Below are 22,519 nucleotides of genomic sequence, written 5' to 3' on the forward strand. Positions count from 1 at the left end.
GTGAAGTTCTGAGAGTCAGTTAATAAAGTTGGAGTGAGACACTGAGACCTCTCCTGTCGTTATTACATACCTCCACAATACCAAGCAAGGCAGGAAAAAAATAAAATGAAAGAATTTGAAGGTGAAATACAAATGTCCAAAATGACCAGTTATATTTTGGACCTCGGAGGGTGACTCCAACAAATCATGAAGAATTAGGTTTACATTTTTGTTCTTGACAGTGCAGATTTCTGACATTTTGTGTAATTTAAGCATGTAACACTTTGATTATTTTCTAACTGGAGTTAGACCTGTGTTTGTAAATGAACCGCCCGATGTTGTGTAGCTTTTCTGGATACTTATTGGGCTACATATTTATTTATCATACAGGCTATACAGTACATAACATCAAAACTCACATGTTTTATGTAACTAAAGTGTTTAATTATGTGGGTTACAGACAATAATTATGTAATTTTGTTTATATGAAAAACGTGTATACTTACTGCATTTGAATAATTTTAACCATATGTAACCACCTGCATATGTGTTTGAAAAAAAAAAGGCTTTGATTTTGCCACCCTAAGAAAATTTCTCTAGATCCGCCCCTGTTTCAATCCCCTGCAGTCTTCACTACTCAGGTTAAACATGATATATAAGTCACTTAGATAACTTAAAAATGTTATTGTTTGGCTTCTTTCAGTGTTTTATTTGTTTCTGAGTAAATCAGTTTGGCTGAAATTAAAGTTCTAGTTTTCACACAGCTGAATAAACGTCAAACAGAAAACTGATTAAACAGAAGTGTGAGATGGTCGAGAGTTTACGCCAGTGTCCTGTTATATTTTAGATAGCAAGGAGCAGACGGCTGAGTTTATTAAATTCCACCGAGACAGCGGTGACGCAGATCTGAAGGCTAGACCATCACATTTCACAGCCTCACACTTCCGGCCTTCTCAGTCTTCGGAGAACCCGGCCCACGTAGACTGTGAAGGCCGGGTCCTGAGGAGGATGGGGCCTCTGAATTGGGACACAGCTAATGTCTCTGGACTGAACCATTAATGAAGCTGTGATGTTATTTTTTCGGGGGGGACTTTATTTTCAAACAACAGTCCACATTCATTCCAAGATGGCTACCAAAATACCAGCTAAAGATGAATGACACTGAACCTTTAGCAAACTTCTTACTGGTATTTTCATTTATGAGAGTTTGTAAATAACAATTAAACAGGAAGTCCTGGACCAGAGGAGATTCTGGAGAAACAGAAACATGAAACAATGGTTCTGACATTCCTCCCAGTCTAACCCACAGCTCTTATACAGAGTTGGTCTTGGTTTTAACCAGCTGCAAGACCAGAGTCTGGAGCTCCTTCAGCTCTGCTCGCAAGGCCTGAAGCTCCTGGGTCTGCCTCTGTAGGATTTGGCGACATTTGTCTTTGTTGTCCTGGTTCTGATTCTGTTTATCATGGTCCTCTTGAAGATCCTGGCTCTGCTGGCACTTATTCCTCTGGGTCTCCTGCTGGTTCTGCTGGTCCTGGTCCATCTGGACTCTGAATGAGAATCCACATTAGAGAAGCTGAATGAAGAAGAATTGTGTGTCAGTAGTGATGGAGTTCTGCTAATCTCACCGTGGACCTTCTGTGGTCTCCGCCTCCCGCTGCAGGACCAAGAACTGGTCTAGAACCTCCTGCAGACACACAGATACCATGAGAACCTGAAGCACAGGACTTTAGATCAGAATTTGTTCTTCAGAAACGCACTTTGATCTGCACTGTAATTCGTCCCATCTCATCATGGTAATGCAAGTTTGTTGTGATGCCATCATCAGAGGGTTCGACCAATGGCGAGCAGTGGCTGGAGATGTACTGGTTGTCGTAGAAATGACGCAGGAGGGGCATGGATTCCTCCACCTGCAGGATGACAGCGGCCTGCTGCATCATAGCATTGGCCTGTGAGTTATCGTGAACCCTAAAACACATAGACACACACACTTGTTCTCTCATTTTAAATAAAGTCAAGATGTGATTTTTTAAAATATATTTTTGTACATAATCCTCTTAAGAATGACTGGGGCATTGTGACATTTTTAACATGAAATGAGGCGACAGAATGTTTGGAATTAGTGGATTTTACTGAGACATAAAGCAGAGAAATCAAATGTATCTTCCTAAAATGTGGCGTTGTTGCTTTGGCTCATTATCCCTCTGCACTTGGAAGTGCTGCATTAGTCTGAATGTGAGCAGAGAGTGTTGACGTGTACACCTCACAGATCATCCTGCTGCTTCTATCAGCAGTTACATTATCAAGAAACACAAAGACTTCTGGAACAATGTCCTTCAGACAGATGAGACCAAAGTGTAGATGTGTGTCCAAAATGCACAGCAGCATGTTTACCTCATAGCAGCTGTCAGCTGGTGGTGCACACATGATGATCCAAGCACTGTCCTTAGAAAATGTGGTTTTCACCATTTCTTCCCGCACAAAACGTAAGATAGTATTTAGAAAGTTGTATTGCATGTGTGTTGTTGCTGCATGTGTTTGATTTAGTAATTTCTGTAACTGTGAGACACTTGCTGCAGCCAATCTTGGCCAGGTCTCCCTTGAAAAAGATTTTTTAACTCTCAATGGGATCTTCCTGGTTAAATAAAGGTTAAAAAAATAAATAAATAAATAAAATAAAATAAAATGGAAAACTGGCATATAGTTTGAAGTCTTGAACACAAGCTGAAATGGAGACTCAGCATGTCTGCAGCTCGTAGCTATGTCCGCTTAAATCGGTCACGTGATTCGGGGGTGCGGCACGTGTCGACCCCAGCGGGTTAATAACACTCATATTCATTCCATTTCCAGAGTGTAACAACCAACCGCCTGTGCTGAAATCTGAAAATGTCCACGTATTGATTCAAAATGATTGTGTGGGACAATTGTCAGCATCGGTTGCTACTGACAACAAGAAATAAAGCCAGTCCGTGCTATGGGCTAAACCACTTTTTAGTGGTGTGTGTGTGTGTGTGTGTGTGTGTGTGTGTGTGTGTGTGTGTGTGTGTGTGTGTGTGTGTGTGTGTGTGTGTGTGTGGAGGAGGGGAGGTAACACTATGCAATATATTTAGTTTTAGAATTTATATTGAGTGTTAATTGCAGCCAGGCTCAAAGTCCAAATGCTAGCTTATTATTTTAAATAAACAGCATTTTGCTAAGCAAACTAGGGTGGCTCTAGGATCATGCCACCCCCGTAGATCCGCCCCTGCTACTCTCACAGCGGCTGTTTATAACAAGCTGAAATGATTATTGACTTCAGCTTGTTGGTGCAGCAGTCCCAGTTTCTGCCCCCCAACATAAAGTTTTATCAAATGCAGGTGTGACCTCTGACCTCTGGAAGGTATCAGTCAGCAGGGCAATCAGCAGGTTAACACACAGGATTGAAGACGCTGCCAGAAACGTCCCACACAGCACAGGAGCCATGACATCATCCACAGCCACCATGGCAGCGTACTCGTACTCGTCCACCAGAGTGATCCGATACAGACTGTACAGCAGGCCCAGGACAGACTGCATGCTGGGAACTGAAGCCATCCCTGGGGGCAGGGTTAACTTACTGTTATCATGATGTCATCAACTACCAACACACCAACCTACTCCCACACACAGACCTCCGAACATGATCCAGAAGCTGCAGGCATACGGGATGAAGATCTCCGCGTAGAGGAACAGGAAACGCATCACATCCCCAACAATCTTCCCCAACATGACGATGAACGGCCCCATCAGCCTGCAAGTACACACTAAACTTTATCTGTGCAATAGCCATACGGTTCTGCAGTAGACTGTAGCTTTTCAGTACCTGAAGCCTCTTACGTGTTTCATGAGTCGCAACCACAGGAAGACAATGGTGATGGAGAACATACGCAAACTCATGGTGTTAAGAATGGTGGACGGTCCAATCACATCGGCCACATGGACACTGAACGATGCAGTCAGCAGAAAGTACACCAGCCAATCAAAGACATTCCTGAAGTCAGAGTGTTGCTTTGTGATTTAAAAAAGTTTTAAATAAAGATTTCATGAATATAACCTCTGAAAAAGCAAATATGCATCTGTATAAACTTCAGAAAAATCACACAAACCCATCAGCATGATCCAACAAGACGACATCTTCAGATATTAAAAAATGAATTAATACAACAGAGAGTTGAGGTTTCTTTAAAATTTGGGAAAGAATAAAGAAACTTTACAAAAGTCAGTTGTGAAAATCTAGTTAATCTAATGAAGAGAAAAACAAACGAAAAGACAAGGACTCAAAATGTAAAATGAAGCACACAGCAGCCAAATGGGTGAGAACACTGACGAGCAGACAGATACCTGGAGAGAACAACATGGGCACAAGTGGAGCTGGGGTGCCGTGGGTGTAGTGAAACTTCCTGTTGGTGTAAAGAAGTCACAGAGGGGTTTGTGTGTCCCAAGGATCCTAGGGGCTATGTTGTCAAGGGGCTTTTGGCCCCTGGTATGGTCTCCCATGACAAATTAGTCCTGATTAGTCCAAATTAGCCCTTTAACAACCTCCGTCTGATTTCTAACCTAACTTTCATTTCTAAAACACTTGAAAAAACGGTTGCAGCTCAACTTCATTCACACCTGCTTAATAATAACATTTACAAGAGATTTCTGGTTTTCGTTCATGTCACAGTACAGAAACTGCTTTACGTGAAGTTACTAATGATCTTCCTCTCGGAGCTGACTCTGGTCTTCTCAACATTCTCGTCCTTTTGGATCTGAGCTCAGCCTTCGACACCATCTCTCACTCCATCCTTCTAAACAGACTTTTCTCTCTCGGCATTTCTGACACACCCCTAGCCTGTTTCCAATCATATCTCCTTGTCCCAGTTTATTCAGCTGAAATCATTCCGCTCTCATCTATTCCTGGTCACTTCTGGTGTACCCCAAGCCTCAGTCTTAGGCCCTCTTCTCTTCATAATTTACATCCTCCCTCTAGGTACCATTTTCCACAAATTTGATCTTCACTTTTTTGCTGAGGTGAATCAGGCCTGATTCCTCCCTCCCACCTTCTTTCCCTACAGAATGCCTATCTGAACTAAAATCCTGGTTCAGCTCTAATTTTCTTAAGCTCAATGAGGATAAAACTGAAATCCTCCTTATTGGCACTGAATCCAACCTAGTGAAGGCTAATCATTTCTCTCTCACTATCGATAACTCCACAGTTTTCCCTTCTCCTCAGGTTAAGAGCCTTGGTGTCATCCTAGACAGTTCACTATCCTTTAACTCTCCCATCAGTAATCTCACCCGTTCTGCCTGTTTCCATCTACACAACATTAACAGGTTACGTCCTTCTCTTTCCACCCAGTCTATGGCTGTCTCCCAATTCAGGGTCTGCAGCCTTAAAGTACGCAGCCTCAACGATCCTCAAGGGCCGTGTACTCTAAGACCGCTAAGGCCGGAAGTGCGAGGCTTGTGAAATGGGACGGTCTAGCCTCCGTTGCGCTGATACTGTTGTTTGTCAATAAAGTTTAAAAAAAAAAGCCTCCGTTGCGCTGCCCAGGTTTCCTAGCAACCATGATACTAACAGCTGGAAATGTGTCGTACAGCTGTGTTTGACAGAAATGAAGGAGAAAATCTTTTGTTCATTTGTTTCTTTCTACATGAGCTTTGATCATTCTCTGTAGGATTAAGCTCAGCTATTGAACGGCGTATATTTTAAAGTAAAGGCTTTAAAACCAAGTTAGTACAAACGTCACTAATGTCACATGACTTTGCCGACATGTGGGCAACAGTAATGTTTAATGGTATTAAACATTTGCACATAAATAAGTGACATAATATTCAGTACTTACTTTTCACAGTTTACTCTTCGGCCGCTCCGCTTCTGCCGTCTGCGGCAGAATTCTCCACACCGACTGCTGCGCTATGAATTGTGGGATATATGGGACCACGAAGTCTACTCTGCCACAGCCTTAAAATTCAGGGAAATGAAGGAGGCATTTCAGGGCCGCATTTCGAGCAGCCTTTGAATTGGGACAGCCTTCGGCGCGTCGCTGTGACGTAATCGGCCTTGAAATGCGGCCTTTAAGGCTGCAGACCCTGAATTGGGAGACAGCCTATGTCCATTCTTGTCCTCCTGCCTTGACTGTTGTAATTCTCTCTTTCATGGTCTCCCCCAAAAATCCCTCCATCAGCTTCAACTGGTTCAGAACTCTGCTGCTCGCATTCTCACCAGAACCCCTCCTACCAGCACATCACCTGTTCTTCAGGAACTTCACTGGCTCACAGTGAAATTCTGGATAATGTACAAACTTCTTCTGCTCACCTTCAAGGCCATTCATAACCTCGCACCTCCTTACCTTTCTGACCTGTTATGCACTACCTTTTCTGCCCGCTCACTTCGATCTTCTTCTTCTATCCAGCTTACTGTGCCTTCCTTCCGCCTCATCACCAGAGCTGCTCTGCTCTCAGGCGGTGGAACTCTCTGACCCCACATATAAGAAACATTGCTTCTCTCCTCCAGTTTAAATCTCAACTCAAAACCCATCTGTTCAAATCTGCAAGTTCACTGTGAACCCAATGTTTGTTAATTTTATCTTGTGCTTTTGTTCTATTGTTCTTCATTTTGTCTTTGTTCTATTATGTGTTTTATTCTATTGTTAATTTTCCTTGGGTGTCTTGTTGGGTGGCTGTAGCTCAGGTGGCAGAGCAGGTCAGCCACTAATCAGAAAGTCGGTGGTTCGATCCCAGGCTGCATCCTGGCTGCATGCCAAATATCCTTGGGCAAGATACTAACCCCGTGTTTGCCTACTGGTGGTGGTCAGAGGGCCCGGTGGCGCCAGTGTCTGGCAGCCTCGCCTCTGTCAGTGCGCCCCAGGGCAGCTGTGGCTACAATGTAGCTTGCCATCGCCAGTGTGTGAATGTGTGTGTGAATGGGTGACTGACTGAATGTAGTGTGAAGCGCTTTGGGGTCCTTAGGGACTAGAAAAGCGCTATACAAATGCAGGCCATTTACCATTTGAAAGGTGCTTCATAAATAAAATTTATTATTATTATCATTATAAATTTATTGAGTGGGACTTATTTGTCCCACTTAGTCCTTCTTTGCCTGGTGAGGGACCAGGTATGTATGTTGGGGTTTCTCCCAGTGGATGAGAGGATTTCTTCCCTGTGCCTTTGGGTTGGGGAACGGGTCCTGACTGTTGTCTGTGCTTATGCGACAAATGATGGTTTAGCCTTATTGGTGTCCCTGAGTGCTCCACCTGGGGACTCTATTGTCCTACTGGAAGACTTCAGAGCAGTGTTTTGTTGTTGGATTTCTGTGCAAACAGTTTGTCCATAACAAATACCATGTTCGAAGGGTGTCCCTTAGTGCAGAAGACTGAGAAGAGGATCGCCACAGGGCTGTGTGCTTAGTGCACTGCTGTTCACCCTGCTAACACATGCCTGTACTGCACAGTACAGCTCAAATCACATTATCAAGTTTGCAGATGACACAACAGTGGTGGGTCTCATCAACAACGATGAGTCTGAATACAGAGAGGAGGTACAACACCTGGTGGACTGGTATCAGAATAACAACCTGTCTCTAAATGCTCAGAAGACTAAAGAGATGGTTGCTAACTTCAGGAAGAGCTCAATGATCCACACCCCACTGCACATCAACGGGTCTGCTGCTGAGATGGTCAACAGTGTGAAGTTCCTGGGAGTGCACATATCAGCTGACCTCTCCTGGAACCTGAACACCACCACCATCATGAAGAAAGCCCAACAACGTCTTCACTTTCTTAGGAAACTGAAGAAGGCCAGTCTACCTCCTCTAGGGATGGGTATCGAAACCCGGTTCTTGTTGAGAACCGGTTCCCACTGTTTCAATTCCTTGGGATTGTTTGTCATTTTTGCAAACGATTCCCTTATCGATTCCAGTCGCCCCGAATGACGTCAGCACGTTGCGGAGCGTCATTTACCTGGCAGGAAACACAGTGGCTCAAACGCTCAAAAATTTGGTCATACTTTACGAGAACGGATGACAACAGGGCAACTTGCAGTACTTGCAAAGTAGATATTTCATTTAAGGGAGGAAACACTACGAATATGCAAAAGCATTTGCTCACAAAACACACGATGACCTTAAATGAATGTCGTGTTTTTAATTCGGTGAATCTCAACCCAGCAGCAGCGGTAACGTTTGCACTTTGTTATTGCTACAGAAGAATATTTATTTTATTTTACATTTACAATGTTTTTTCCTGGGGACCCTGTGACACCCCATTGAAGAGGCTGTGTGTTAGGTTTTGTATTGTTGATTGTCATTTATGCTTAGAAATATTTAACCATATATGCTTAGAGGTGTATAATCAATTGTGTAGTGATAGGATGTGTGATCTTTAGCAGGCTGCAAAGGCTTGGTGTGTATTCCACACTGGAATGCACACCTACATCCTGGGAGCATGAGAAGAGGTCATACCCTGTTTTATTGTTTTATGGCAGGATAAACGTGGCTGTATCTGTTTTAGGCTAAGTGCCTTTTGTTTAGATGAACTGTTGGACTTCCAGACCAGCAGGTTTAGGGAAGTCATTTATGGGGTCACACTCTGATCCCCCCCCCCCCCCCCCCCCACACACACACACACATTATTCTTTGTTCACATGTATACCTATGTAAGATGTTATATGTTAATGACCCTATGCATATTCATGTAACCACAATAAAAGGAGTGCTGTGGGCTGGCTGAGAGTCTGACGGAGGTCAAGTGGTGGGACAACACTTGACTCCAGGCAGGTCTCCCTCATGCATGAGTAACAAGAAGAACTTTGCCTACTTTGTGTCTTGCTTGCTGTGTAATTATATTGTCTTCAACGTTCCAGCGAATAGGTTCAAGCTACAAACCTATCACTGTGGATCTCTTAAGATCTCACTGTTGGGTTTGTAAGGCCACGTTACTCCTAATTTTCTATCTTGTTCAAAGAGAAGATATAAAACAAAGTTCTAAGCTAATCGACCTTAGTGTTCTCCTTTTTTAAAAATAAGAATCGATAAGAGAATCGATAAAGAATCAAATCGTTAAACAGAATCGAAAATGGAATCGGAATTGTAAAAATCTTATCCATGCCCATCCCTACCCTCCTCGCATTCTCACAGCATTTTACCAGGGAACCATTGAGAGCGTCCTCTGCTGCTACATCACTATCTGGTACGGGATCTGCACCCTCGCTGAAAAGAAGTCTCTGCAGTGGATAGTGAGGACAGCAGAGAGGATCATTGGAGGCCCTCTCCCACCCATCTCCCAACTCAACCACAAACACATTATCCGATGTGTGAACAGCATAGTGAAGGACACTTTCCACCCCTCACATGCACTGTTCTCCCTCCTTCCATCTGGCAGACGGTTTCGCAGTATCAAAACTTAACGACCAGACACTGCAAGAGCTTCTTCCCCCAAGCAGGGAAAGCTCTCATCTCACTACCACAAAAGGACTGATAAACACAAACACCCTTATAAATACCTTACAATACTCATCAAAAGACTTAAACTTACACAATCCACCTGCTTAATATGCCTGTTTGCACACATCTAAATTATACTACATTTGCACATTTTGCACGTGTCTTTGTCATGTCTCGTCTGTAAAATCCTGACAATAACTTGAACCTGGTATTCAATACCGCTGCACAATCCACTTTGTATTGTCTCTGTCCTGTCTTTCTTTATCATACAGCTAGTATTGTGTAGTTAGTGATTAGTACCTTAATTGCCTTACCTTAATTTTACCTAAATTTAGCACGTTATTTATTTGTAAATCCCAGTTTTATATCTCTTGGAGATATATCTTTAATATACTTATAAATGCACCATGGGAGGCTTGGGGTGAAACAGTATACTGTGTATACTGTTGTATTGACAATAAAGCTCTTGAATCTTGAATTGAATCTTGAATCTGGGCTTCTCTGCTTAGGCTGCCCCTGCTACCCATGCCCCGAATAAGTGAATGAAGAAGAAGTGGATGGATGAAGAAAAATTGCTGTGATAAAGAAGGAAATCTGTCAGCACAACTCTTTAAACTATAAGAAATAAATGAGTGAAATTACAGAAAAAGGTCTGCTAGCTCATTGCGCACACTGTTCAGATTTTTTTTTCTAACTATACAGACTTGTGCTCTTTATGATTATTGCAGAAAGTGAAAAACAGAAACTATTCTGTCATTTAATGGTTTATGGCTTCATGACTTTGTGTTGTATGAATGGCCATAAGGGAGGTTTTTATCAGAAGGAAAAGCTGTAAAAGTTATTGAAACACAGTTAAAAGTTCAACATTCCTGCTTGTGCTTATTTACAGAGAGCAGCAGATTAAACAAATTAAGAATTATAAATTGTAATTATAATTATGAATGGCTAGAAGCGCACTATCAGGCCTGTGAGACTCATTCAGACTCCAAGCCATGGCTCTGTGCTACATGCACACATTTCTGCAACGCTGCCATTCAAACACACTTTATGTATAGTTTATTTTTTTGTAATAGTAAATTTTTGACAGAGGCGAGGCAGCCGCGCCTCTGTCAGTGCACCCCAGGGTGGCTGTGGCTACAATGTAGCTTGCCATCACCAGTGTGTGAATGTGTGTGGGTGGATGACTGGATATGTAAAGCACTTTGGGGTCCTTAGGGACTAGTAAAGCGCTATATAAATACAGGCCATTTACCATTTAATATTCAATACTGAACTGCACATTTATTCTCTTTCAAGGAAGCAATTTTCTCTTTATCCAGCTGCTATTTTTAAAAAATGATGCACTTAGCTTCTCATTCTCAACAATCACAAAAGTACAGCCAGATGCTCTTTTGACGTTTTCACTCTTTTCTCTTATCTACCCCCTGCTCAGCTGATGATGAATTTCTTCCTTTTTCATTGATCCATACAAATGATCATTTAAAGATCACACCAACCATATTTTAACCTTTTCTGAGATTTTTCTCCGCCTCCTTCAGTGGATTAATGTGACTGATACTAGATAGTAGATACTAGAGCTGAACCTGATTTCTCTGCGTTATACTTTTGATGGTGGGGGTTTCAATGTCCTGATTTCTTGCTGTGATATTGATCTGCACACCTGATGTCCATCGTGATGCAGATACTCTTTCTGATTGCTCTGACCATGCATTCACACTGGGACATAGTGAAGCTAAAATGTAATAAAGTGATTGTTTCACACATGATTACATTTGGTTTTTGTTCTGTGTGTGTGTGTGTGTGTGTGTGTGTCAGTACCACAGGTCCCGGCAGTAGCTTCCTCTCTTCCTGTCAACCAGTTTGAACTGGTTTAGTAGAAACTCTCTCTCCTGTAAACACAACATACACCTGAAACGTCAAAGGAGCTTGCAAAGAAAAGCGTCTGGACTTCTTTAAGTTGCTTGAAGACGTTTCACCTCCCATCCGAGAAGCTTCTTCAGTTCTAAGGTCAGATGGTGGAGAGTCCCAGATATAAACCTAGTGGGAGTATCCCCCCACAGAGGGACAAAAGGACCCCCTGATGATCCTCTAATCGCCTGAGCCAAGGTGTGAAACTGGGTGTGGGTCCCAATCAGCCAGAGTTTCGGGTGTGTTCATTGTGAAACCTGGCCCCACCTTATCATGCGAATTCCTGAGGTCAGCTGGCCCAGGATGTGAGTGGGCGTTAAGGCGTCTGGGAAGGGATCTCAAAACTGGATTATAGATGGCAGAGAGTTGGTGTCGTAAACCCCCGCCTCTGTTCAAAGATGGTCGCTCACAGTGGACATAGATGGCTTCTTTCACTCCTCTTTCAAACCATCTGTCCTCTCTGTCCAAAATGTGAACATTGGCATCTTCAAAAGAGTGACCTTTGACCTTTTTTAAATGCAGATGGACTGCTGAGTCTTGTCCTGTGGAGGTGGCTCTACTATGTTGTGCCATGCGCTTGTGAAGTGGCTGTTTGGTCTCTCCAATGTAGAGGTCTGGGCATTCCTCGCTGCACTGTACAGCATACACCACATTGTTAAGTCTGTGTTTTGGCGTTTTGTCTTTCGGGTGAACCAGTTTTTGTCTGAGCGTGTTGCTGGGTCTGAAATACACTGGGATGTCATGCTTGGAGAAAACTCCTGAGTTTCTCTGATACACCTGATACATAGGGGATGACAATGTTGTTGCGTCTGTCTTTCTTATCCTCCCTTGCTGGTGTCTGATCTTCTTTTCTGTGCCTCTTTGCTGACTCTAAGAATGCCCATTTAGGATAGCCGCACGTTTTGAGTGCTTCCTTTACATGTGTGTGTTCCTTCTTTTTTCCTTCAGGCTTAGAGGGAACATGTTCTGCCCGGTGGTGTAGGGTCCTGATTACTCCAAGTTTGTGTTCCAGAGGGTGATGGGAGTCAAAGAGGAGGTACTGGTCCGTGTGTGTGGGCTTCCGGTAAACTTCGATGTTGAGGTTGCCGTTCTCTTCAATGTGCACAGCGCAGTCCAGGAAAGGCAAACAGTTGTCCTTTGTGTCTTCCCTGGTGAACTTGATGTTTTTATCCACAGCGTTAATGTGCGCAGTGAAGGATTCCACTTCTTGTGTCTTGATTTTGACCCAGGTGTCGTCCACATATCTGTACCAGTGGCTGGGTACTCTTCCTTTGAAAGAGCCAAGAGCCTTCCTTTCCACTTCCTCCATGTAAAGGTTGGCTATAATAGGTGACACGAAGGAGCCCATGGCACAGCCATGTTTTTGTCTGTAGAAGCCTTCGTTGTATTTGAAATATGTAGTGGTGAGGCAGAGGTCTAACAGTGTGCAGATCTGATCGGGTGTGAAGTTGGTCCTGTCTTCCAAGGAGCCGTCTTCTTGTAGTCGTTTTCTGACAGTCTCCACGGCCTCCGTGGTGGGTATGCAAGTGAAGAGAGAGATTACATCAAAGGACACCATGGTTTCATCTGGATCCAGGGTAAGTTTCTGGACCTTGTCGGTGAAGTCGGTGGAGTTCTTGATGTGGTGTGGGGTGTTCCCCACGAGAGGAGCAAGGATGGTAGCAAGGTGTTTAGCAATGTTATAAGTGGCTGAGTTTATGCTACTGACTATGGGTCTGAGTGGGACAGCTTCCTTGTGGATTTTAGGAAGTCCGTAAATGCAGGGTATGGCATCCCCTGGGTAAAGGCGGTGATATGTAAGGCGGTCAATGATTTTGTCCTTTTCAAAGTCTTGAAGGCAAACTATAACTTTCTTTTTGTAGCTGCTTGTGGTCTCGCTTTAAGGCTTCGTAGGTATTGTTGTCACTGAGGAGAGTAGTGATCTTTGTATGGTAATCTGTAGTGTTTAGGACCACGGTGCATCTTCCCTTATCAGCTCGTAAAACAGTGATGTTGTGGTCTTTGCTCAGGGAAGCAACGGCCTTCTTTTCCTGTATTGTGAGGTTGGATGGAGGGACTTTGGCACTGGAGAGCGTGGCTGAGACTTTCATCCTGATTTGCTCTGCTTCTGTCTGTGATAATTTATTAATCCGTATGGCAGATTCTGTGGCTGTGATGAGGTCCACTATGGGCAACTGTTGTGGAGAAATGGAAAAATGTAGTCCTTTGGCTAATACTCTCTTTTCAGGTTCAGTGAGAATCCTGTCTGAAAAGTTCTTAACCCATTTCTCCTGACTGTCTTCAGGTGTGTTTTCTTCTCTGGGTTGTGTAGGTTCGGGATGAGGAGTGTGTGTTTTTGAAAGCAAGGTGTGAAATTTCCTGCGTTGTCTTTCTTTTCCTTTAGAGTGTTGGGCCCGCTGAGCCTTGTCCACAAACTTGTAAACCTCTTCTAAGATTGGAGAGGGTAGAAGGGTTTCCAGTTCCTGCAGGGTCTGGCTGATCTTGATCTGGAGGGCATCTATAGTGAAATGGACCTGTCTTATCCTTTCACTTAAAAGGTGATTTTGTGCTCTCTGTAGAATCAAGTCTGCTCTGTATCCCCTGACAGTGGATCCAAGGCGCAGGCTCTTAGGAACAACTCTGCTTTGTCTACATCTGGGACTCTCCACCATTTGACCTTAGAACTGAAGAAGCTTCTCGGATGAGAGGTGAAACGTCTTCAAGTAACTTAAAGAAGTCCAGACACTTTTCTTTGCAAGCTCCTTTGACTACGATGACCTGGATGACTGAGAACCTTCACAGACATACACCTGAAATATCTGATACTTCCTGTTCCTGTCCACCACATCATCCTGATTCCTACCTGTGGCCACATGGGATGTGAGCAGCTCAGGTCACTCTGGAGACGATGCTTCACCAACTGCTGCCAGAGGTGGAGCTTTTTCCTTGAGCGCAGGATGTCCCGCACATCCCTTAGCACTTCCTCTAGGGTCAACAGGAGCGCCAAGACCACAAAGAGGACACACCACCAGTCCTGAGACAGACAGGTGTAACATAAATGTTAGAGTAACGCATGTGAGAGATACACAGGTGACACATAGATAGATAGGTTAGGTGTGACAGACAGGTTACCTCGGGGAGGACATAACGATCAGGTGAGTCTCGGTGGACAGACACTGAGATAGCGACAGTCGTCCAGGAAACATTAAACAGGAAGTTAAGGATAAGGAGAAGCCATGCCCCAAACCTGTCAGCAGGACAGACAGACATGCAGGTAGAAAAGTGTCCTATCACCTGACATAACCGTCAGTCAGAGAGACTTTACCTGCCGTAGAGATTCCATTTGACGTGGATCAGTTTGAGGAAGACGGGATTCATGATGAGATCAAGTTTCTCCTCCTGAATCACCATCTGCAGCTTGAACAGATACAGGTACAGCTGATGTCCGACTGCATTTATAGCACGTAAAATAAAATCCTCTGTGCACTGATGCCATCAAACAAAAATAACCTGCACTGGTTCTTAAGCTCCGTCAAGCAGTGCTGTGCAAAAGTCTTGAGCCATTGCTTATGTATTTTATTTTGTTCCTCTTTGGACATTGGCTGCTTTTCACTCATGTTCAGTACAGTCCTTGTACCTGACCATTTTCACTGGATGGTTTTGGTTATTGACCCTCTGAACTCTGACCCATGAATTATTCAAGCAATGACTCCTAGCCCAAGGATGATGAGAATTGTGTTGACACATACTAGAAGCCGTTTTAAGTAGTGTAGTGGTAGTGGCTCTACTCCAGGCTCCTGCCCTGTTGTAAGGCTGAGCCCAGATCCTCTGCAGAGGAAGCTTGTTTCTGCTTCATTTATCTTCAGTCTTATACTTTTGGTCACTAAGCACAGCTTGTGAGCTAGTGATGTGTCGGTCACGAGAGAAACGGCTCTTAGAGCTGGATCTTTGAAGTGAACAACGCGAGTCGGCTCCTTATTGGGAGCTGTGGGTTTTTTTTTTCTTTCTCTCTCACTTTTTTCCGCTTCACTCCGCATGCAAGCCTTGTGCTTTGCGCTGGGAAGAGGGGGGAGGGGCGGTAGTTACACTCGCAGTAGCACAGGATATATGATTTATTTATTACATTTTATGCGGAGTGAATAAATAAAAGTATATTTATGGTGGCCCCTAGAGAAAAAGCACGTACAAACTCCAAAACACGTACGAACTCCAAAACACGTAAAAACTCCAAAACACGTACGAACTCCAAAACACGTACAAACTCCGAAGGACATACAAACTCCAAAGCAGGTAAATACTCCAAAACACGTACAAACTCCGAAGCAGGTAAATACTCCAAAACACGTAAAAACTCGAAAAAACTTACGAACTCCAAAACACGTACAAACTCCAAAACATATACAAACTCCGAAGCACGTACAAACTCCAAAACACGTACAAACTCCGAAGCACGTACAATCTCCAAAGCACCTACGAACTCCAAAACACGTACGAACTCCAAAACACGTAAAAACTCCAAAACACGTAAAAACTCCGAAGCACGTACGAACTCCAAAACACGTAAAAACTCCAAAACACGTACGAACTCCAAAACACGTAAAAACTCCAAAGCACAAACAAAACACAACAGAAGTGCTCCAGTATGCTAGGGCGCAGTGTTGAGCTTTTGTTACCTAGTGGCTACATAAGCCAAGAATTATCAATGACCGGATTTGGTGTGTGGTAGTAACAGGTAAATAAAATTTTTTTTAAAAATTATTTGAATATATATGAGTGCTTGTGTATAAATTACAGATGGCACGATACCACTTTTTTATGTCCGATACGATACCGATATCATAAATTTGGATATCTGCCGATATGAATCCGATATAGTGTGTTTTTTAATCAATAAAACTTTTTTAAATATCTTGCTGCATTTTGTATAAGTTCATACTCAAGTTTAAATAAAAAACAACAATAATACTATTCTGTTATACCTGTATGTAAAAAATACACTGCACCCAAAATATTTCATAGTTTAGCAAAACTGATCAATCTAATAAACTTAAACCTGCTCCATCCTTCCTATTCTGGTATTTTAAAGAGTACTTAGCAGAAATATTAAGCAACCTAACTAATAGGGTTCCAACTCCCAGCAAAAAAAAAATAGGGAACCACCCCCCACCCTCCGCCTCATGATGCTTAATCGACGTAATCAACGTTAATTTGATGCAGTGTGAAAAAAAAATGCACAGAAATAAATTATTTTTCAAGAATAATTAAATAGATTCAACATCTTTCTTCAACAGAACTGCAGACTGCACAGATGGTATCTTCCCAAAGGAAAAAATACTATAGCTTACTAGGATATATTAGACTTAACAGTTACTATATACAGTAATGGACTTCTATACATTTTAGATCAGATTAAAACTTGGGTGTAAGATTCAGATAAATATTTATTAAAAGCTAGACATTTTAAATGAGAATAAGAAAGAAAAGTATGTCTTTGTGCCCCCTTTTCCCTGTTAATGCCCTATCGGCCCCCCTTTGCTAGATCCGCCCCTGCACAGTTACCAGCCGTCAGCTGCGTAGAAAAAGATCCTGGTGTAGAAAGTAATATTAAATAAATTCTAACAACAGCTTATCAAGGTTAAACGTGCTGCTGTTGTTCAGCCGCTGGTTTCCTCTTTCTGGTGCAAAAACAAACAAGAGAGACGGACTCGCGACAAAAAAGCCGATCAGCTGATCATTGTTCAGTTTCATGATTGAAGTAGCAGCAAGAAGAGGCAGTCGCTCCATATATCGGTTGTTAAGCTTAACGTGGGAATGCTTTACAAACATTCAGAGATGAACTTACACACTTGCTTTACTTCTCTCTGGGATAACTTCCTCGGAGATGAAATGCCGGTTTGGTAGCGAGGCTACAAATACACACAGCCGTTCTATCACGTGACACATACTGCTGCAACGTGCTACGGTTATGAGGCGAGTTACGCCGTGTCGCAAGTTTTGTGAGGTGCTTTTTTTGATATTTAATGGATTGGATTACATTTTTTATTTCTCTCCGATATCCGATCCAGTAATTTACGTCAGTATCGGACCGATACCGATACGTAATATCGGATCGGTCCATCTCTAGTATAAATACACAAACAATACACATATGCTTTCAATTGTGTAATTTAAGTGATGTAGTTAGCTCTGTTTTGGAATTTCAGTTAACGCTAGAAATGTGTTTTGCCGTTCGTATGTGCTTTGTCTCTAGGGGCTACCGTATATATTTATATATAAACATATATAAATAAAACCACTTTTTTTTACATTAGTAATTCCTTTTGTGCATAATTTTATATTATTGTTAATAATAAATTAATTAAAGCAACAAAACAACCTGAAGAGCCGGCTCTTTTTAGTGAGCCGAGCCAAAAGAGCCGGTTCTCCAAAAAGAGCCGGAAATCCCATCACTATTGTGAGTGTAGATGAGGGTGGGAGTAGATCAGCTGGTAAATGGACACCTTTGGTTTCACCAAAGCTACAGTGTCACTGCAGTCATGGTGCTAAACTATGTGTTGACATGTGTCTGCCCTCACTTAAACAAGAACCCAACATACTTAAACTCCTCCACTTTGTCCCTGTTCTGGAGTACGGCCTCCACCCTTTTCCTATTGAGGACTATGACCTTAAACCTGAGGCGTTCTCTTTTCTGCCCTTCACGCTCGGCAGTGAACCATCAGGATAGCTCAATGAGGCTAAAATAACCGCATCAACACAAAAAGCAGAGCGGTGATCCCAAGGCCACAGAGTAGATGTGTACCCACACCATCATACATCCTTCAGAGGACGAGGAGTTGATCCAAAGAGCTGTTTAGAACTTCAGACAGGCACTTAGTGAAGGAACCTGACTCAGTCATGTAGACGCCCCAACTCCCAGTAAACATCTGCATCATCATCATTTTTTTTTCTACAGTTTGATCCTAATTTTAGTTTAAGAGGACACTAATCCATGAGTAATATTATAGGATGCCTTATTAAATCATGGGGATCCCTCCGGACAAGATGATTTTTTTTTCTTTAAATGTAGCTCAGGTGGTGCTAATGGGGATGCCGAGGTTTGAATCCCTTCACTTACTGTTGAAACTTACCGGAGACATTGGCTCACCGACCCACACACCTACAGACAGACAGAGGGGTGTTAGGCAAGACCAGCAGCTGTAATATCAACACTACTGCAGAAGTACTACTGCAGCTGTGAGGCTGCTGTACGCCAGACTGCACACTGTAGTATCACCTGACAGCTGGTCCTCAGGTGAGTGTAGTTCTGGTTCCAGCAGGTTCAGGTAGTAGTAGTGCTGCCTGGTCATTCGGTCGAAAACATGGAACTGACTGAGAGCCAGCTGAGCCTAAACACAACCACATGTTACATAACAATGTCTGTGAACGAATCACAGCTGTGTTGTTTTTATGTGGGACGTTATACCACTGGGCTCATCCGGCCAATCAGAGCTGTTATACAGAACTGTCCATCAGAGTCCTTCAGCCCCGCCTCCGCCCCGAGCTCCAACAGCACACGAGCTGCATCACTACGCTCTGAAGACACAAAGAGATGATTACAATCAGACAGTGGGAAGGAAAAACTTCCTCTTGACAGGAAGACACCTCTGGCAGAACCAGGCTCAGGAAGGGGCGGGGCCATCTGGAGGTTAGCAGAGGAAGACGCAACAAAGAAGTACTGTGGAAGAGAGCCAAGGGTTAATAATAACGAATAATCAAATGCAACGAAGTAAATAAGTGAAAAGCTGACTGAAGAAGAAACACCCAGTGCATCATGGGAATCCCCCGGCAGCCTACACCTGTTGCAGCATAACTAAGGGAGGATTCAGGGTCACCTGGTCCAGCCCTAACTATATGCTTTAACAAAAAGGAAAGTTTGAAGCCTAATCTTAAAAGTAGAGATAGTGTCTGTCTCTGAAATATCTTATTATAGAAAAGTTAGACATATTTTCCTAGCATGTGCTTAATTTTGCTTGGTAAGAATATGGTTTCTTTTTAGACAAAAAATACGAAAAAATGTTCAGAAACAAAGTTTTTTTTTTTACTTTCTTGAAAATCGATTTTTGCAGTGCAGTTTTTTCTTGTACAGACTTTTAAAAACATGGACAGGAAACTGGTCCAGTAGCTAGCACCACTCCCTCCATCAAGAAGGTTCTGAGTTCAACTCCAGCATCTGCCTTGTGCCTCCCCTCTGGGTTCTCTCCCACAGTCCAAAGATTGAAGTTAATCGCTTATTCCAAATCGTCCACAGGCAAGACTGTTAGCCCTGTGACAGACGGGTGACCAGAAGATCCTTCCTCTCAAAGTGAAAAAGAAACAACACTGAAAGCATTACTGACGGGTTTGTTTTCAGTTGATCTGACTTCAAACATACTTGTCTACATAATTTTTCTTATTTCAAGAAATCTTATCGAGTGTAATTATCTTATTTCACTTATTATAGTCAGGATCTTCTTTAAAGTCAATTATTATTTTTCCTTATTTCTAAACAGGCAATTTTTGCAGTGTGTGTCAGTGGTACCTGCGTTAGCGGCGAGCTGCAGTGGTGTCCTGCGTTTGTAGTCGGTGCAGCTGATGGAGGCTCCGGCCTGCAGCAGAAGCCTGATCGAACCGACGGCATCATTCTTCGCAGCGTAGTGAAGCGGGGTCTGCTTGTCCAGAAAGGTGCGAGCCTCCGGATCAGCTGATCATAACACACATGCAGTCATGTGACTCTATCACATGACTTCCCATCACACACTGTTCATGCTTTAGTGTCCACAGACCTTTTCGGTCCAGCAGGAACTGCACCATGTCCTGATAGTCCAGCGCCGAGGCCACATGCAGCGCAGTGACTCCAAACTGATCTGGCCGCAGGAGGTCTGAGCCCCGGTCTAGGAAGAACCGCATCACATCCACACTCCACGCTCTGGAGATCTGAACACACACGTACCTGCATTAGTTCTCTGCAGACACACACCTGTACCACACAGACACAGCACAAGCTCTCCAGAAGCTCTCAGTGACCGTCCTGCAGGTGTGTGAACAAACGGCTAACAGGGCAGAAGTGACTTCCCGTGTGACCTCGTGCAGGACGGTCTGTCCATATCTGTCTGAGGCGTTCGGATCAGCTCCGTCTGAGATCGCCCGGTCCAGAAGCTGAAGGTCCACCTGAACAAACACACAAACATGAATACAAACAGAGGAAAAGAAAAATGGTTTGATTTTATACGGACACTTCTCACTGATTGTTACCTGGTCAGTGTCCTGGTTGGTTGCAGCCAGATGTCTGAAGTGATCGAGCAGTTTTTTGTTGAGTTGTTGGTTTTTGTTGATGTTGTCTATTTTGTCCCTCTGCTCTTTGTCATCTTCATCATCCTCAGCCAGACCACAGTATTTGACCTCCACCTGAAATCCTGAAAAAGAAGCTTTGATGAAGACCAAACTCAGACTTGTTGCAACGACTGAGCTCAGCTGGACTTACCTGTAAGCTTTCTTCTTTTCTGCCTCCAGCGACCTCTGTAATAAGACACCCACCAAGCTGCTGCTGACACAGAGGACCTGGATCCCTGTGGACACCCTGATTCCTGAGGACAAGTAAATACCTGAGGACACCTGGATACACTGTTTTTTCTGCTAAAGTCTGTTAAAGACACCCACCAAGCAATCGAATAAAGTTTTTATGAGTACAAATATTTTTAAGCATTGAGGAGTTAAGCTCCAGCTGGCTGCATATGAGGAAAATCCCACTCACCTGGACGGTTCTTCCTGTCATGTCCTCCAGCTCCAGTCCAGTATTACATAGACCCCCCTGGGCTCCTCTCTTCATCCTGCTTCTGATGTACCTCTGAGCTCTCTGCTGGTTTCAGTTGACGAAAACAAACCTTTAAAGTCAGCTGATGGTGACGTGTTGCAGCTCAAAGGTTTATGGTTTATCTTATCAGTGGGTGGAGATTGTTCCACCTCGGTCCACGTTCAGGTGTTGACCCAAGGTTCAAGCAGACGAGTATGATATATGATATGCTTCAGTTTTACTTCTTTGTTAGTAGAAAAAAAACAAAAGCTGTACAAATTCTTTGTTTTCCTGTTTAGTCACATAATGAATCTGAGCTGTCTCCTAAACATCAATGATGTGCTCCCCATCGGTCCCAACACGAGGACCAGATTCAGAGCGTGAATGAACTCATTTTAATACAAAAAGCATCTGTGCAAACTCATAAAGGGCTTCATATATAGTTAGAGCTTTCTTTCTCTTTCACTCTTTCTCACACACACACACGCCAACTTCAAACCACCAAGACTTCAGCAGGGACCAAACAAAGCCAACTGATGTGACCTCTGCATGAGCCTAAAGTTGCTCAGAAATCCCAAGAAGTTTATTCTGTTCATCTGGACGTTTTCAGTGTGAGAAACGTTTCGTCATCACGTCACCTTCTTGATCAGTGGTTGTTGATCAATGGTCATGACAGTTTGCATATCATAAACTGATATGCAAACCACTGTTCATTCAGTGGTGCTGGTTTCAGTCATTGTGTAAATGTCCTGTTTAAGGTTGGAAACCTGCAGTCAGCTGAGACTGAAGATGGCACCTTACGGTGGCCCCTAGAGACAAAACATGTACAAACTCCAAAACACGTATAAAATCCAAAACACTTACAAAATCCAAAACACTTACAAAATACAAAATTCAATTCAATTTGATTCAATTTTATTTATATAGCACCAAATCACAACAAAAGTCGCCTCAAGGCGCTTTATATTGTGAGTAGATCGTACAATAATAGATACAGATAAAAACCCAACAATCATATGACCCCCTATGAGCAAGCACTTTGGCGACAGTGGGAAGGAAAAACTCCCTTTTAACAGGAAGAAACCTCTGGCAGAACCAGGCTCAGGGAGGGGCGGGGCCATCTGCTGTGATTGGTTGGGGTGAGAGAAGGAAAACAGGATAAAGACATGCTGTGGAAGAGAGACAGAGATTAATAACAGATATGATTTGATGCAGAGAGGTCTGTTAACACATAGTGAGTGAGAAAGGTGACTGGAAAGGAAAAACTCAATGCATCATGGGAATCCCCGACAGCCTACGTCTAATTCACTGAGGAGATGATGGAGCGGGTCAATGCTGGGCTCAGATCTACCCCCCGGCCCAATCCCTTTTTGTCCCCCATAAACCCCCCACCAGAGCGGCCAAAG

The 22,519-nt window shown here is 43.3% G+C and overlaps 1 protein-coding gene across 1 annotated transcript; it reads right to left on the bottom strand.

Moving 5' to 3' along the window:
* Positions 1 to 394: 394 nt before the first annotated feature.
* On the bottom strand, positions 395 to 21,160 carry LOC146656451 (uncharacterized). Its single transcript, XM_085427168.1, has 19 exons — positions 21,075 to 21,160; positions 20,805 to 20,907; positions 20,576 to 20,736; positions 20,405 to 20,491; positions 20,107 to 20,257; positions 19,863 to 20,024; positions 18,768 to 18,877; positions 18,579 to 18,690; positions 18,433 to 18,461; positions 14,631 to 14,722; positions 14,438 to 14,552; positions 14,169 to 14,339; positions 11,237 to 11,307; positions 3,818 to 3,985; positions 3,627 to 3,745; positions 3,347 to 3,551; positions 1,737 to 1,944; positions 1,605 to 1,663; positions 395 to 1,526 (listed from the first exon to the last, which is right to left on the bottom strand). Exons 1-19 carry the CDS (start codon positions 21,147 to 21,149, stop codon positions 1,292 to 1,294), a joined length of 2,433 nt encoding a protein of 810 aa, XP_085283294.1. The 5' UTR covers positions 21,150 to 21,160; the 3' UTR covers positions 395 to 1,291.
* Between the last annotated feature and the right edge of the window lie 1,359 nt (positions 21,161 to 22,519).

This window comes from Rhamphochromis longiceps, linkage group LG13 (assembly GCF_057381845.1).
Source record: "Rhamphochromis longiceps isolate RC_006_pf linkage group LG13, R_longiceps_female_GT1.1, whole genome shotgun sequence".
NCBI lineage: Eukaryota > Metazoa > Chordata > Actinopteri > Cichliformes > Cichlidae > Rhamphochromis > Rhamphochromis longiceps.